Below are 13568 nucleotides of genomic sequence, written 5' to 3' on the forward strand. Positions count from 1 at the left end.
CCTTCCCTTCCATTTGTACTCTTCCTAAAGCTGCCTCTCATGACTTGTGCCCTTAGTACTGTAGCTGTCCAATTCCTCAGAGACCTTGCAATGTCACTTCTCTCTCCCTCTCTTTTGACCTCCCCGTAGTGTATATACATTCTGAACTCCCTTCTCTCTTAAAAAAAAAAAAAAAAAAACAGGAACACAAGCAAAACGTCTCTTCCACCTTATGTCCCAACCTTAGATATCTCCTCCTTACTCCACTTTACAGCCTAGTTCACGTCTCAAAACCTACTGGTGTCTGATTTCTGTCTTCATCACTCCACCAACAGTTCCCATTTCCAAGCCAAGAATAATTTCCACATTATTATATTTTTAAAGTTTTATTGCTCCTGCCCTCTCTGTAGTTTCTGGCACCATATGCCCTTTTGAAGATGCCAACTCCCTCAGTTTGTGGCACCAAGCTCCCCTGCCTCCCTGATGCTCTTGCTCAAGCCCTGGCTCTTCCACTGCTGATCTCTCATGCTCCAGATTGCAGCTTTTGATTCTTTGCTCTTTCTCTGAGGTGTCCTGAATAGTTCTCATCCATTTTATGCCTAATTACCTCCAAAATTTTGATCTTCCACTTAAATCTCCTTCCTGAGTTTCAAGGCTATCTGTCCTATTCTTTGATGGTCAGATCCTCAAAGCTACCCCATGTTTCAAGCTCTATGTCTATAACAGAGTTAATCATTACCTTCCAGCCACTTCCTGCCCCATGCCATCTCTCTCTCTTCCACCTCTACCCAGGTTTTGTCTTGAAATTGTTCCCAAGCCTGAAACCTCAAGCTCATGTTTGTCCCCTCCCTCTTTCTCACCTTCCGTACCTCTCAGATACCAAGTTCTGTTGATTCAATTTTCTATACCTCTCTATAATCTCTCTTCTCTTCTTTGTTGTCTAGAATATTACGTTGCTTCTGCCTTTTTTCCATACCCCTCAAATGGTCTTCCTCCAATGCCTTCTCCTAACTTCTACCCAAGAAGTGATGTTTCTAAAACCTAAATCTCAATGAATTACTTTTCTGCTTAAAACTCATCTGCAACGGGGCGCCTGGGTGGCTCAGTTTTTAAGTGTCTGCCTTCGGCTCAGGTCATGATTCCGGGGTCCTGGGATCGAGCCCTGCATCGGGCTCCCTGCTTGGCCGGGAGCCTGCTTCTCCCTCTCTCACTCCCCCTGCTTGTGTTCCCCTCTCTTGCTGTGTCTCTCTCTGTCAAATAAATAAAATCTTTAAAAAAAAAAAAAAAACAACTCATCTGCAACTTGCCATGACCTAAATGATCAACTCCATGCTCTTTAACAAGATATATAATATCCTTTATAATCTTTTCCCTCTTGCCCTGTGCAGACTAGCCCATGCTCAGACTTTATGGCTTGTGCTCCATGTTTTCACAAAGTTCTCCCTTAGTTATGGTCCTTTGCACCTGTTATTCCATCTTTTTAAAAACTCTTCCTTAAGTTCTTTGCTTAGCTAATTCCTGCTCATCTTTTAAAATTCACATCATGTATCCTCTTCTTGGTGAAATCTAACTCCCAAAGGCTACCTAGGTGCTTCTTTAATGGACTCCTGTGACACCCTGTACTTACTTCCATCAGCACTTATTGATTGACTGCCATTCATTGTTTACCAGTCTCTTTCCTATGCATGGTCTTCGAGGGCAGAGATTTTTATTACTCTATCCCTAGTGCTTAGCATAGAGCTTTGGCTGCTAGCACATATTTCCATCATAGTGCTAAACACATTAGAATGTGGTTTGTGCCTCTATTCTTCTATTTCTCCAACCAGACTGTAAGCTCCTTGAGGATTAAGAATATAACTTGTTTGTCCTTGTCTCTTCAGCTCCTAGAACAGAACCTGGTAGGTAGACGGTGCTCAGTGTTTGTTGACCATTTGATGAATGACACCATGAGGAAGGGGATTTGATGGGAGCTTACATTACTAAGCTCCTGCTCTGTGCTAGCCACAGTGCTAGGCGCTTCACACATATTATGTATTACTTCTCATGAGCTCTCTTCCTGGTAGGTATTACACAGAATTTACAGAGAAGGAAACGGGGTTCAAGGAGATTAAATTACTTGAATAGGGTCACAGTTGAAGTACCAAGACTTGAAGTCCAATCTTCTGATTCCAAATCCCATGCTCCACTAGAACACGCCACCTTCTATGGCACCACAATCAAGGAATCAGCCCTAACTTTTAAGATATAAACTAAATCCATGCACAGTCTTTAAATGTGTCTCCCTTCCAGTCAGAAACCTCAACTGCAAGAAAGAAAGAACTCCAAGAGATAGATTACCATTGGGAGGGGTATTCCCATTAGGCTGCAGGGATTCAGAGATGCTGAAGCTGCCTTTAAGCAAACAAACAAGCAAGAAACAATAACCAAAAAAAAACCCAGTTATTATTCTGCCTCTATTATAGTTTTAGGGTCAAGCAGGAAGACCCTTCCCTTCATTTGTGGGTAAAGCCAGGATGAGACAGAGTGGTGAACAACTTCATCTCAAATAAAATCACATGTGAGGAAGCTTCCAGAGACCCAAAAGATTCAAGAAACTCAGACATGGGTTTTTTCTAAAGACTTTTAACATTTCTGGATTCATATATCTTCCCACATTTCTGAGTCACCCCCTCTATATATCTGTAATGATCAGAAGGTTAAAGCACCAAAGTAAAAGGTTCTGAGTGTTTGTTTTTTGAGAAGAGGGATGGGAGAGCTTCAGATCATCACTCTATAGCCAGGACTAAGGGAGAAGAACCCCAAGCAATGTACTGTGATGGTAGCTCCTGAAGGACAAGAAAGCAGGTGGCCTTGCTGGGCAGATAGAATAAAATGAGTCTCTGGTAGTCTTTAAAAAAGATTTGGGCCTGAGAAACAGAAAATTCCAAGAAGGTTTCCCTCCCCACCTCCCCCCCAAATCTAGTCTCGCCCAAGCTAGATCTCAGTCTCTGACCTCATATTAGTTCCAAGTAGTATCCGAGTAACCACTGACCTTCTCAACAAGTGAATGGTCATGGTCCCTGAATGTGCATCCTATGCTGGGTCACTAGCAGTTCCATTTCTCTTTCTGCAGCTGAAGGAGAATGCGGAACTTCCCCTGGGACAACCACAGCTCTGTGTCTGAATTCATCCTTCTGGGCTTCTCCAGGGATTCCCACATTAATGTAATCCTCTTCAACATCTTCCCCTTTCTCTACCTCTCTACACTTGTGGGCAATGGGCTCATTGTCACCTTGATCCACGTGGACTCCCACCTCCACACACCCATGTACTTCTTCCTCAGTGTCCTTTCCATGTTGGACACGAGCTATGTCACCCCTACTGTGCCCCAGATGTTGGTACATCTAATCTGCCAGAAGAAAACTACCTCCTATGTTGGGTGTGTGGCCCAGATGTACATCTTTCTGGTGTTGGGCATCACTGAGGGCTGGCTGTTCTCTGTCATGGCCTATGACAGATATGTAGCCATTTGTTACCCACTCAGGTACAAAGTTATCATGACCCCATGGCTGTGTGGGGCAATGGTGGTCTTTTGTGGATTGTGGGGAATCAGCTATTCCCTAGTCTACACTGTCTTCACCATGTGCCTGCCCTACTGTGGCACCAATGAGATCAATCACTTCTTCTGCGAGGTCCCTGCTGTTCTGAAGCTGGCCTGTGCAGACACATCCCTCAATGACCAAGTAGATTTCATCCTGGGCTTCATCCTTCTCCTGGTACCCCTTTCCTTCATTCTGGCCTCTTATGTCTGCATCTTTGCCACCATCTTGAAGATCCACTCAACCCAGGGTCGACTCAAAGCCTTCTCCACCTGTGCTTCCCACAACACTGTGGTCACCATGTTCTGTGGACCTGCCATGTTATGTACATGAATCCTGGGGCCAATGCCTCCCCAGAGCGGGACAAGAAACTGGCTCTGTTCTACAATGTTATCTCTGCCTTTCTCAACCCCATCATCTATAGCCTTAGAAACAAAGATGTGAAGAGGGCTTTCCTCAAGTTAACAGGCTGGGGCAGGGCCTCTGAGTGAGGCCACTGGAGCACAGAAGGCCACAACCAGAACTGAAACCACAAGTTCTACCCCATTCCATCCCATTACCCACAGGATAGGCAAGAATCACTGACTGATAAGGGAGATAATATGTAAGGTAGGTGCCTGGGTGGGACTTGTTGATGGCTGCAGCAGCTGAGCTACCTTCAAACATTAAGAGAACAAACTGTAGACAGAGTGCCAAGTCAGGACCTATGTCTGATTCATTTCTGTTTCCCTGGGCTCAGCCAAGGGTCTGGCACAAACAAAGCATCATTAACATTTGCTAATCAAATGACTGAGTTCATGAGGATTGAGCCTATTAAATCAACTTAGGATGGCCAGGACAAGAAGACTGACAGGACCCATATCAGTGACTTTATTTTATCTCAGTCAGGAGCATGAACAGATCTAAAGAAACATAGTCTTAGGAGAAAGGAAAAGTGGCCTTAGAAATAGGGTTCAGAAATTGGTCATTGTTCATCCAGCACTTCCATGGGAGTGTGGGTCCCAGGGTACATGGAGAGTCCCTGCTGTGGTGAAGAGGTATTTTGAGGGGCCTCTTGGTATACAGATGAAACATCACCCAAACCATACCACACTGGGTCAGAGCTCATACTTTGCAGCAAACCATCACCTTGTAAGATTGCTGTGAGAAGTTAACATAGGTAAAGTTCTCAGAACAGTGCTTGATGCATTGCACGCTTTACATAAACACTGCCATTCTACTTGTTATGCTCTACTTCTTTTTCCTAATACCACAATTACCAAGCAACTGATCGAGACCATTTCAGCTTCAAAAGAGGGGCCACTCTGCTCTCTGGAAAATATAGCTAACATTATAAATGAACAGGTTGGCATTTGTTTATACTTCATTCTGGTGTGAATTTAGTAAATCTGGGTCTGTTACCAAGAAGCTCATGAAATATGAATTGGCAAAACTACAGAAAAATTATGACACCCTTTCAAGATATCAAATGTAGAGGCCCTGATTACAAACAACCAGCACTCCTCAAAGATACCTTCATTGATTTTCTCACATGGTAGAGCTTTTTATTTGTTCAAATCTAAACTGAGTAATAATGGTGTTACTAGAGTACTTGATTCAAGAGGATACTGACAGGAATGGCAAGATATAATGATCATAATGGTGCTGGCTTCTCTTACCAGTGTCAGAACTTTTCACCCATAGCTGTGGCCCCTTTGACTCTCCAGCACCTTGGAGGAGACACAGAAAAGTTGCTCCACAGAATCTCAGGAATTGTACTGACAACCCAGTGCCTATCATACCAAAAAAGGCAGGAAATACTCCAGTAGCAAGAAAGGCAAGCAACACTTCAATGAAGCCTGAATCAGAAAGGTAAGCTGTCACAAGGAGCCCCTACTGACCACAAAATCTCCTCCAATTTTGCCTTCACTCTTTCTACCACCAGAAAAAAAAAAGAGGAAAAGAGGCAGGAGTTCCTGGCATTCATTTTATCCTTGTCATGATTCTGAATTCCCACAGTCCACAGAACTATTTCAGCTATTCCTGTTCCAAATTTGGCTTTGAATTTGAAAGTCTAAATCACCTAATGGATACAAGTGACAGGTTATTCAGTGAAATGATGCCTTAGAAAAATACTGTCAGATTCTCACTTTGAACACAAAGGAAATTCAAAACTATTATGCTACCTTGTGATTAATATCAGGCCTCTTTAGCCTCAGAATTATGGAACCATCATTAACTAATAGTCCTCAATAAAACAGTAATGGTTCCAACAAAAGTAATACAGATTCAACCCAACCAGATATCATTGAAGGTACTTTGAACTCAGCAAGTAAAGTAATAATAATTGTGGTATTAATGGTAGTTATTACTATAACTTGAATTTGGAAGAATAATATTTGGCCTCACATTTCACAGCTGGTTATAGGACATTTGCTGAACATATTTTGGAAAGCAGTAAGGAAGGGGGCTTGAGGAGAGATGCTGGGCATTGGGAGAGAGCAAGCAGATACCACATAGAAGGATTGACAGGACACACAAAGCCCCCAGATCACACGGGCAAAGGATGGATAGTAGAGATATTATGGGAGTTCGTCATGCTTTCCAGGTTACATCAAGATAATAGTGGTACAATGGGAGGAAATGGGAGGACAAGGGGATTTGATTAGGCCAGAGAACAGTGTTGTGGGATTAAGGGTTAGAGAGAACTGGGGGAGTTCTGGAAGAGAGGGAATACAGGAAATTTAGACTTTAGGGTGCAAAATATTCCAGGTGATTAGGAAAAAAATCTATGCTAGAGTGTTGCCTCTAGGGAAAATTCAAGGAAACTTGGCAGGGAAGGGAATAAAAGGCAAAACAAAAACAAAAACCCCTACCTCATTGAGACCCAACTTAACAGAGAATTTATTTAACAATAATTTCTTTTCTTAAAGATTTTATTTACTCATTTGAGAGAGAGAGTGAGTGAGAGAGGGAACACAAGCAGGGGGAGTAGCAGGGGCAGAGGGAGAAGCAGGATCCCCATTGAGCAGAGAGCCCAATGCAGGACTCGATCCCAGGACCCCAGGACAATGACCCGATCTAAAGGCAGATGCTTAACCAACTGACCACCCAGGCGTCCCTAACAATAATAATTTCTAATCCCATCCTTAAATACATATCTGCCTCCTATGAACTGTGCTGGTTTGTAGACCAAATTCCAACAGGACAGGGGCTGTGACTTCTTTCAGCAGTGCCAGGGATCCGGGAATGACAATGGGCAATCAACTGGCTCCCTTCAGCGAACTATAGGGAAGTAGAGACGGTGGGAAATCTGGCTTAAATAAAACCTTGCTACCTTCCTTGATTTCTCTGTTTCACCAACACACCAAGCCATCAAGTATTCTTTCTTCTTTCTTTGTCACATCTTTCAGCATCTCCCTATTCATTGCCACCATCCAAGACAAGCACCTTCATAAACCATGCCCAGATCTCCCTCAGTAAGTGCTCTTCAATCCAACCCCTCATCAGGTCTCCCAAGCCCTTCTTCTGAAAATACTGTATCACCACCTCTCCTCCACCCCAGCCCTCACCCCTGATGCTCAAAAATGTAGGTTGTTCATCATTGTTAAGATAAAATCTATTATCACCCGAATTACAAACTGTAGCAATCTGTCCTTGTAGAGAAACTAATAACACCTCATCACACTTTAGCCACAAGACTCACCTCTCCACTACCTTGGTCCCTGAATGTCTAGCTGTAGAAGAGCCATCAGGTAGACTTCCCACCTTCTGGAAGAAACTTCAACAGCGAGGAAGATTTCTCCCCCATTATCGAAGCAGCCCACTTCCCCACAAGGCCAGAAGCAGGAAGCTCTCATCAGCTACCAAGTACCCTCCACCAACCCCATAGCTCCCTAATCCCTCCCCCACAAGGGGAAGGAACACCTCAAAAACCCATGGGACCCTTCACTTTCTGCCTGAAGCCCTCTGGAACTGCTGCCTGGAACTTTGTCATGCCAGGTACTGGAGTCTATTGGTGCAGCTATACCCACCCACCCAAATGCCCTGCCTAGCTCAGCCCTGTTTCATCTCTGAGTAAATGCTTTAGGACAATATTAGCACCTAAGTACTAGAGACGAAATCTCTATCAGCTCAGAAACCCTCAGAACTCTCTAGTCATTCATTATTCCCAGACTCTGCTCATCAGCCCCATTTACCCAAGTCCCCACTTCTCCCTTTCCCCAGTTCTCCCTCTCTTTGCCATCTCAGCCCCATATTCAGCCACTGCCCCTCTCAGTATCCTCAACCTAGAATTCTCCCTGGGGACACAAGACCCCTGTCACTCTCTAAAAAGGAGGTTCTTTGTTCTCACTCCTGACCTGTGAGTTCCCAGACAGTCTCATCCCAATGACCTCTTCTCCCACTTCCTTTCTGGTCATCTCAAGCCACACCCACAATGGAGTTCATCACCCCTAAAACTGCACCGCTCCCTAATAAGAATCCAAGCATTCCCACTGCACTGACCGTACGTAAACACTTTCTACAGGGCTCATTAGGCTGTCCTTTGCCTACTTCTCAATGTCATCTCTACCTCTCCTGCTCACTTTATTGTGACCATAGGAGTCTTCTTCCAGCTCTTCAGAAAATGCAAAGTCCTTTCCTGACCTGGGGCCTCTGTCCCTAGTATCCCCTTGCCTGAAATGCCGTTTTCCTGGCTCTTTGCATGGGTGACTCCTATCATCCTCAGGTATCAGCTAAACCTTAATTCCTTACCAGGGCCTTAACCTGTCAGCTCTCAGTAAGTAGGTTTCCCTCCATTTTTCTCTGTTACAGTAACTACTTGTTTCCTGAGACAACTGTAACTTCATTTCTCAGTAACTGAGCTTAATTTCCATTTTGAGCTATCATTCCAGTGGTGGGAGAAATAATATTCATCTTCTTGGGGTTTCTATCTCCCTCTCCCTGACTCCAAGTTCTGGAGAGCTTACAAAGTGCTGGGGTATGCAGTGGTGGATGGAAGTAGGGTGAGAAGCAGTCTGGTCCTCTATGTCTGACACCCATAGAGAGAACCTCATTCCTATGAGGTCATCAGCCCTTCAGGGTCACTGTGGCATTGGGTTTGGCATTGTAATTTTATGACTGTAAATCTCTCCACATATCTGTTTTGGTTTCCCCAAGGCTGGCCATAATGGATGTTCAAGAAATACTGGAGGAGCATCGGCTCATCCTTGAGGCCTTTGGGCCACCAATGAGGTCTGAAAGGAAGCTGGATGTTCATGCTAACTCTGAGGCCCCATGCCAGGAGTCTTAGCTTCATATGTCATTTTGATCCCTTGAAAGAATGAGAGTCACTGCTATGTGTGCTGCCCACTGTGGTTTATAAAGGACAACACACGTGCAACGACTTTTACTCTTCTCTGCTCTCCTTACTCGTTTTATGGTTCCCAGAGGATTCTCAAGTTTATTGCACTTGGGTTTCATTTAGTCCACCTACTGTGGCATAGAATTTTAGAAATACAGAGGTCTTGGATACCATTACATTTAAGATGATCATTTTATAGATGAGTAAATTAAGATTCAGAGAAAGAAAATGAATTGCCCAAAGCCATAAAACAAGTTACAACGTTGGGATTAGAACCCAACTTAACAGAGAATATAAGAGACAGGTCACTTACTGTCAGATTCTGTGTCCTTCTGTAACACAATGCAGAGTATACCACATTAGCTCCATGAACCACATTGGTTCTATGCACCAAGTCAGGTCTGTGAGCCACTTGGTTCCGGTGGCTTAATTTTTAATGTTGGCTACATATATTCACTGTTTACATGTACCACTTTGATTGCCTAAATTATCTTGGCCCTCTACTGTGTCCATGTGCCATGTCACTTACAATTACCATGTTTCATGTTCGTTACATGTATCCTATTCACTCCAGTGCCATTATGGTAGATTATATTATCACCCCCATTGTTGCTGCTTTCACTATAGAAGAATTATATATCCATACCCACTGCCATGTGACATGTGTTACTTTTCTGTGGGAAGAAAATACTTCCTGCCCTTTTGCTATGGGGCTTGACCATGTGACTTGCTTTGGCCAGTAGGATATCAGCAAAGAGATGTGTGTCACTTCTGAGCAGAAGCTTTAAGAGTCATCTTGTGTCTTTCTCTTTGTCATAAGAATGGGATATTCCAGATAGAGCCTCCTTTTTCAGATTGGATCCAAGAATCCAATGGCAGAAGGCCATGGTCCACTTACAACTTTCATGGAAAATGAGCAATAAATGAGCTTCTGCTGTTGTAAGCCAGGAAGATTATGGAATTGTTTGTCACTGCACCACAATGTAGCAAGTTCAGCAAGACAGCCATGTTGGTTTCATGTACCACATTCATTCCCCTGACCAGGGGCTCTATTGGTTCCAATGCACCATATTGTTTGCATACATTATAAATGCTGTCCTTTTCCTTAGCATTGGACACTCTACCTCAGGCTTCTCCTGTCTCCCAATTCACCAGGCCGCCCTACCCCACCCCATCACTTTGAGAAAAGCCTCCTTGATGTCCTTGTTCCTCAGACTGTAGACCACAGGGTTGAAGAAGGCAGTGAAGACATTGTAAAAGAGTGAGATCTGCTTGTCCCGCTCAGGAGAATAGCTGGAGTTGGGCCTCATGTAGATGTACATGGCTGGAGCATAGAAGAGTGTGACCACAGTCAGGTGGGAAGCACCAGTGGAGAAAGCCTTGCAGCAGCCCTGAGTGGACTTGATCTTGAGAATGATCTGGCCAGTACGGATGTAGGAAGCCAGAATGAGGGATAGTGGGACAACAACCATGAAGACACTGATGACCAGGTCCACCATCTCAATGAGATTGATATCCATGCAAGCCAAGCTTTGTACTGAGGGGCCTTCACAGAGGTAGTGGTTGACCACATTGGGCCCACAGTATGGCAGCCTTATGGTGAGGAATGTATGGATCAGAGAGAAGAAGAAACCACAGGCCCAGGTCCCAGCTGTCAGCTGTGTGCAGAGGTCCCAGCTGAGGATGACAGTATAACGCAGTGGGTGGCAGATGGCCACATATTGGTCATAAGCCATAACTACGAAGAAAATACACTCAGTTAGGCCCAGGGCACCAAACACATATATCTGCAGCCAACAGCCAGTCAAGGAGATGGTCTGAGAGTGAGGGAGGAGATGCACTAACATCTGGGGCATGGTGGTGGTGACACAGCTCATATCTAGCAGGGAGAGGATGCAGAGGAAGAAGTACACGGGCGTGAGCAGCTGCATGTCCAGGCAGATCAGGGTGATGATGAGCGCATTGCCCAGGACTGAGCCCAGGTAAAGGAGAAGGAAGGCAATGGAGAGGACTCTGTTGGGTGTGGGGTCACTGGAGAAGCCAAGCAGAATTAATTCAGAAACCCAGCTTTGGTTCTGCCCTGGAGCCATCCACATGGTGAGGCCCATAAGAGAACCACACTCGTTTAAATCCGAAGTATGGTAGTCCAGCAAGAATGTCGGCCCTGGAGGCAGGGATTTTAATTCTGACCCCCATTACTTACTGTCTTGAACAAGTTACTTAACATCTCTGAACCTCAGTCTCCTCATCTGTAAAATGTAGCTAGTAATACTCATCTCTCAGGGTTTTTATGAGGAGTAGAGGCAATACATATGAAGCATCTGACATATGCCTTAAAAGAATAAATAATGGCAAAGTGCTCACAGGCAATCACCTTCGGTGGACAGACTGGTTGCCCACGTCTAGTGACAATCAATGTACACCACATCAGCTCCAGCCCTCAAACCTTTAGAGGTGGAGTTTGCCTCTGCCTGAAAGATCCTTTGTCTAGAAGCACTGCTCCAAGCCTCTCCTCACGCTGCAAACCTGTCTCCTTTGCCGGCTGTCAATGCGAGGTTTTGTCAATAGAGGGCGCTAGAGGGGGCACTGTGATGTGCTAACCCCAGGAAGGCACTTAGGTTGGGGCAGCAGTCCTTCCTCAGCCACTCAGCTTGAGAGCCAGCGGGCTGGTGCTTGGAAGGGCCCCAAGCACCTCAACTGACCTCAGTGGACCAACTATAGTCACACACTCAGGCCACACTTTCTCCACCCAGTGGTCACTTCTATGCAAACTCTGGCCTGTCCCGACCAGCAGCTGACAGGTATCCCTGTGGTAGGCACACCCTCTTTGAAAAAGTCTGGATTCAGTCTTTTTTTCTTTCTTTTTTTTTTTTTTTGGCAGAGGTGGGGGAGTGCCAGGAGCAGGGGAGGGAGAGAGATAGGTTCTAAATCCCCAGTCCCTTCAATATGTCCTCTCTTTCAGCCATGAGGTAGTAGCTGCTTTTTTTTTTTTTTTCCCCTTGCTACTTCTGGATCTCTTTCAACCTTTTTGGTAGTTACCCACCTTTTACCAGTCAATTATTTTTTTTTAAGATTTTTATTTATTTATTTGACAGAAAGAGATCCAGCGAGGGAGGGAACACAAGCAGGGGGAGTGCGAGAGGGAGAAGCAGGCCTCCCGCAGAGCAGGGAGCCCGATGTGGGGCTCAATCCCATAACCTGAGCTGAAGGCAGACGCTTAACGACTGAGCCACCCAGGTGCCCCTCAATGATTCTTTATATTAAATTTTCCCTGTTCACATCATCACTGGTGTGTTGTTTCCTGACAGCATCCTGACTGGTATGGATGCTAACTCTATGGCAAGTAATTTTGATAAGAAATAGAATGTGACATAGTTACAAGCTATCTATCCATAAAGTATTATTAACTACAAAAGTAAGAAGTATTAGCTATCAGTGGAAAAACTGGACAATATCTTAAATGAGCGATTACAGTTAACATCACCAGTAAGGAGCAGATAGACACAGTGTGTCTCCATATCTGAAATCCTAACAATATAGCATCTATATATTATTTCAGCTCCAAATGCAAAACCTGAATCTAATCATGAGGAAACATCAAAGAAACCTAAATTGAGGGATACTCTATAAAAATACCTAGCTTTTAATCTTCAAAAATATCTTTATCATGAAAGACAAAGAGAGGCTGAGAATCGGGCTGCCTGGACGGTTCAGGTGGTTAAGCGCCCAACTCTTAGGCTCAGGTCATGATCGCAGGGTCATGGGATCAAGCCCCGAGTCCCACTCGGCGCTGAGCGGGGAGCCTGCTTAAGCTCTCTCTCTCCCTCTCCCTCTGCCTCTCCCCTCACTCATCCCCCTGACCCACGCAAGTGCTCTTTCTCTCTCTCTTTAAAAAAAAAAAAAAAGGAAGAAAGAAGGAGAGAGAGAAAGAAAGAAAGAAAAGAAAAGAAAGAAAGAAAAGCTGAGAATCAATAATAGATGGAAGAATACTGAAAAATAAAGCATAACAATTAATGCAATATGTAATTCTGGAAGGGAGGAATGGCAAAAAATCAGTGACAACTGATAAAATTGGAATATGAATTAGATTAGATAAATGTGTCAATGTTAAATTTCCTGAATTTAACAGCTACTATATAAGAGAATATTCCTCTATTCTCAGGAACTATTCACTGAAGTATTAAGGGGTAAAGGAATGTGATGTCTGCAAATTACTCTCAAAGCATTTTGGAAAACATAACATTAACATGACAAATTATTAAAAATTAATAAATCTGGGTATGGGGCATATGGGATTTTTTGTAGTATTCTTTCAGCCTTCCTATAAATTTGAAATTATTCCAAAAAAGTTTTTTAAAAATTAAAAAAAATTTAAATGTGAAATAACTTTTTCAGACGAACAAAAAGTAAGATTATGTGAAGGGCAGACGAACCATGAGAGACTATGGACTCTGAGAAACAAACAGAGTTCTAGAGGGGAGAGGGGTGGGTGGATGAGTTAGCCTGGTGATGGGTATTAAAGAGGGCACGTATTGAATGGAGCACTGGGTGTTATACGCAAACAATGAATCATGGAACACTACATCAAAAACTAATGATGTAATGTATGATGATTAACATACATAATAAAAAAAAAAAGATTATGTGAAGGGAGTTCTTCAGGCAGAAAGAAAGTGATAGAAACATGA

At 43.9% G+C, this 13568-nt stretch overlaps 2 protein-coding genes across 2 annotated transcripts; one reads left to right on the plus strand and one right to left on the minus strand.

The window, feature by feature from the left end:
• Window positions 1-3101: 3101 nt before the first annotated feature.
• On the plus strand, window positions 3102-4048 carry LOC123858383 (olfactory receptor 2A7-like). Its single transcript, XM_045895439.1, is given in 2 exon segments — window positions 3102-3876; window positions 3879-4048. Coding segments are annotated over 2 exon segments (945 nt in total).
• A 5980-nt stretch (window positions 4049-10028) lies between these two features.
• Window positions 10029-10976, minus strand: LOC123858384 (olfactory receptor 2A12-like). The gene has a single exon (XM_045895440.1). The coding sequence runs from the start codon at window positions 10974-10976 to the stop codon at window positions 10029-10031; it is 948 nt and encodes a 315-aa protein (XP_045751396.1).
• Between the last annotated feature and the right edge of the window lie 2592 nt (window positions 10977-13568).

This window comes from Mirounga angustirostris, unplaced genomic scaffold, assembly GCF_029215605.1.
Source record: "Mirounga angustirostris isolate CCGP_5_RB_7025 unplaced genomic scaffold, mMirAng1.0.hap1 SCAF_4, whole genome shotgun sequence".
Taxonomy (NCBI): Eukaryota; Metazoa; Chordata; class Mammalia; order Carnivora; family Phocidae; genus Mirounga; species Mirounga angustirostris.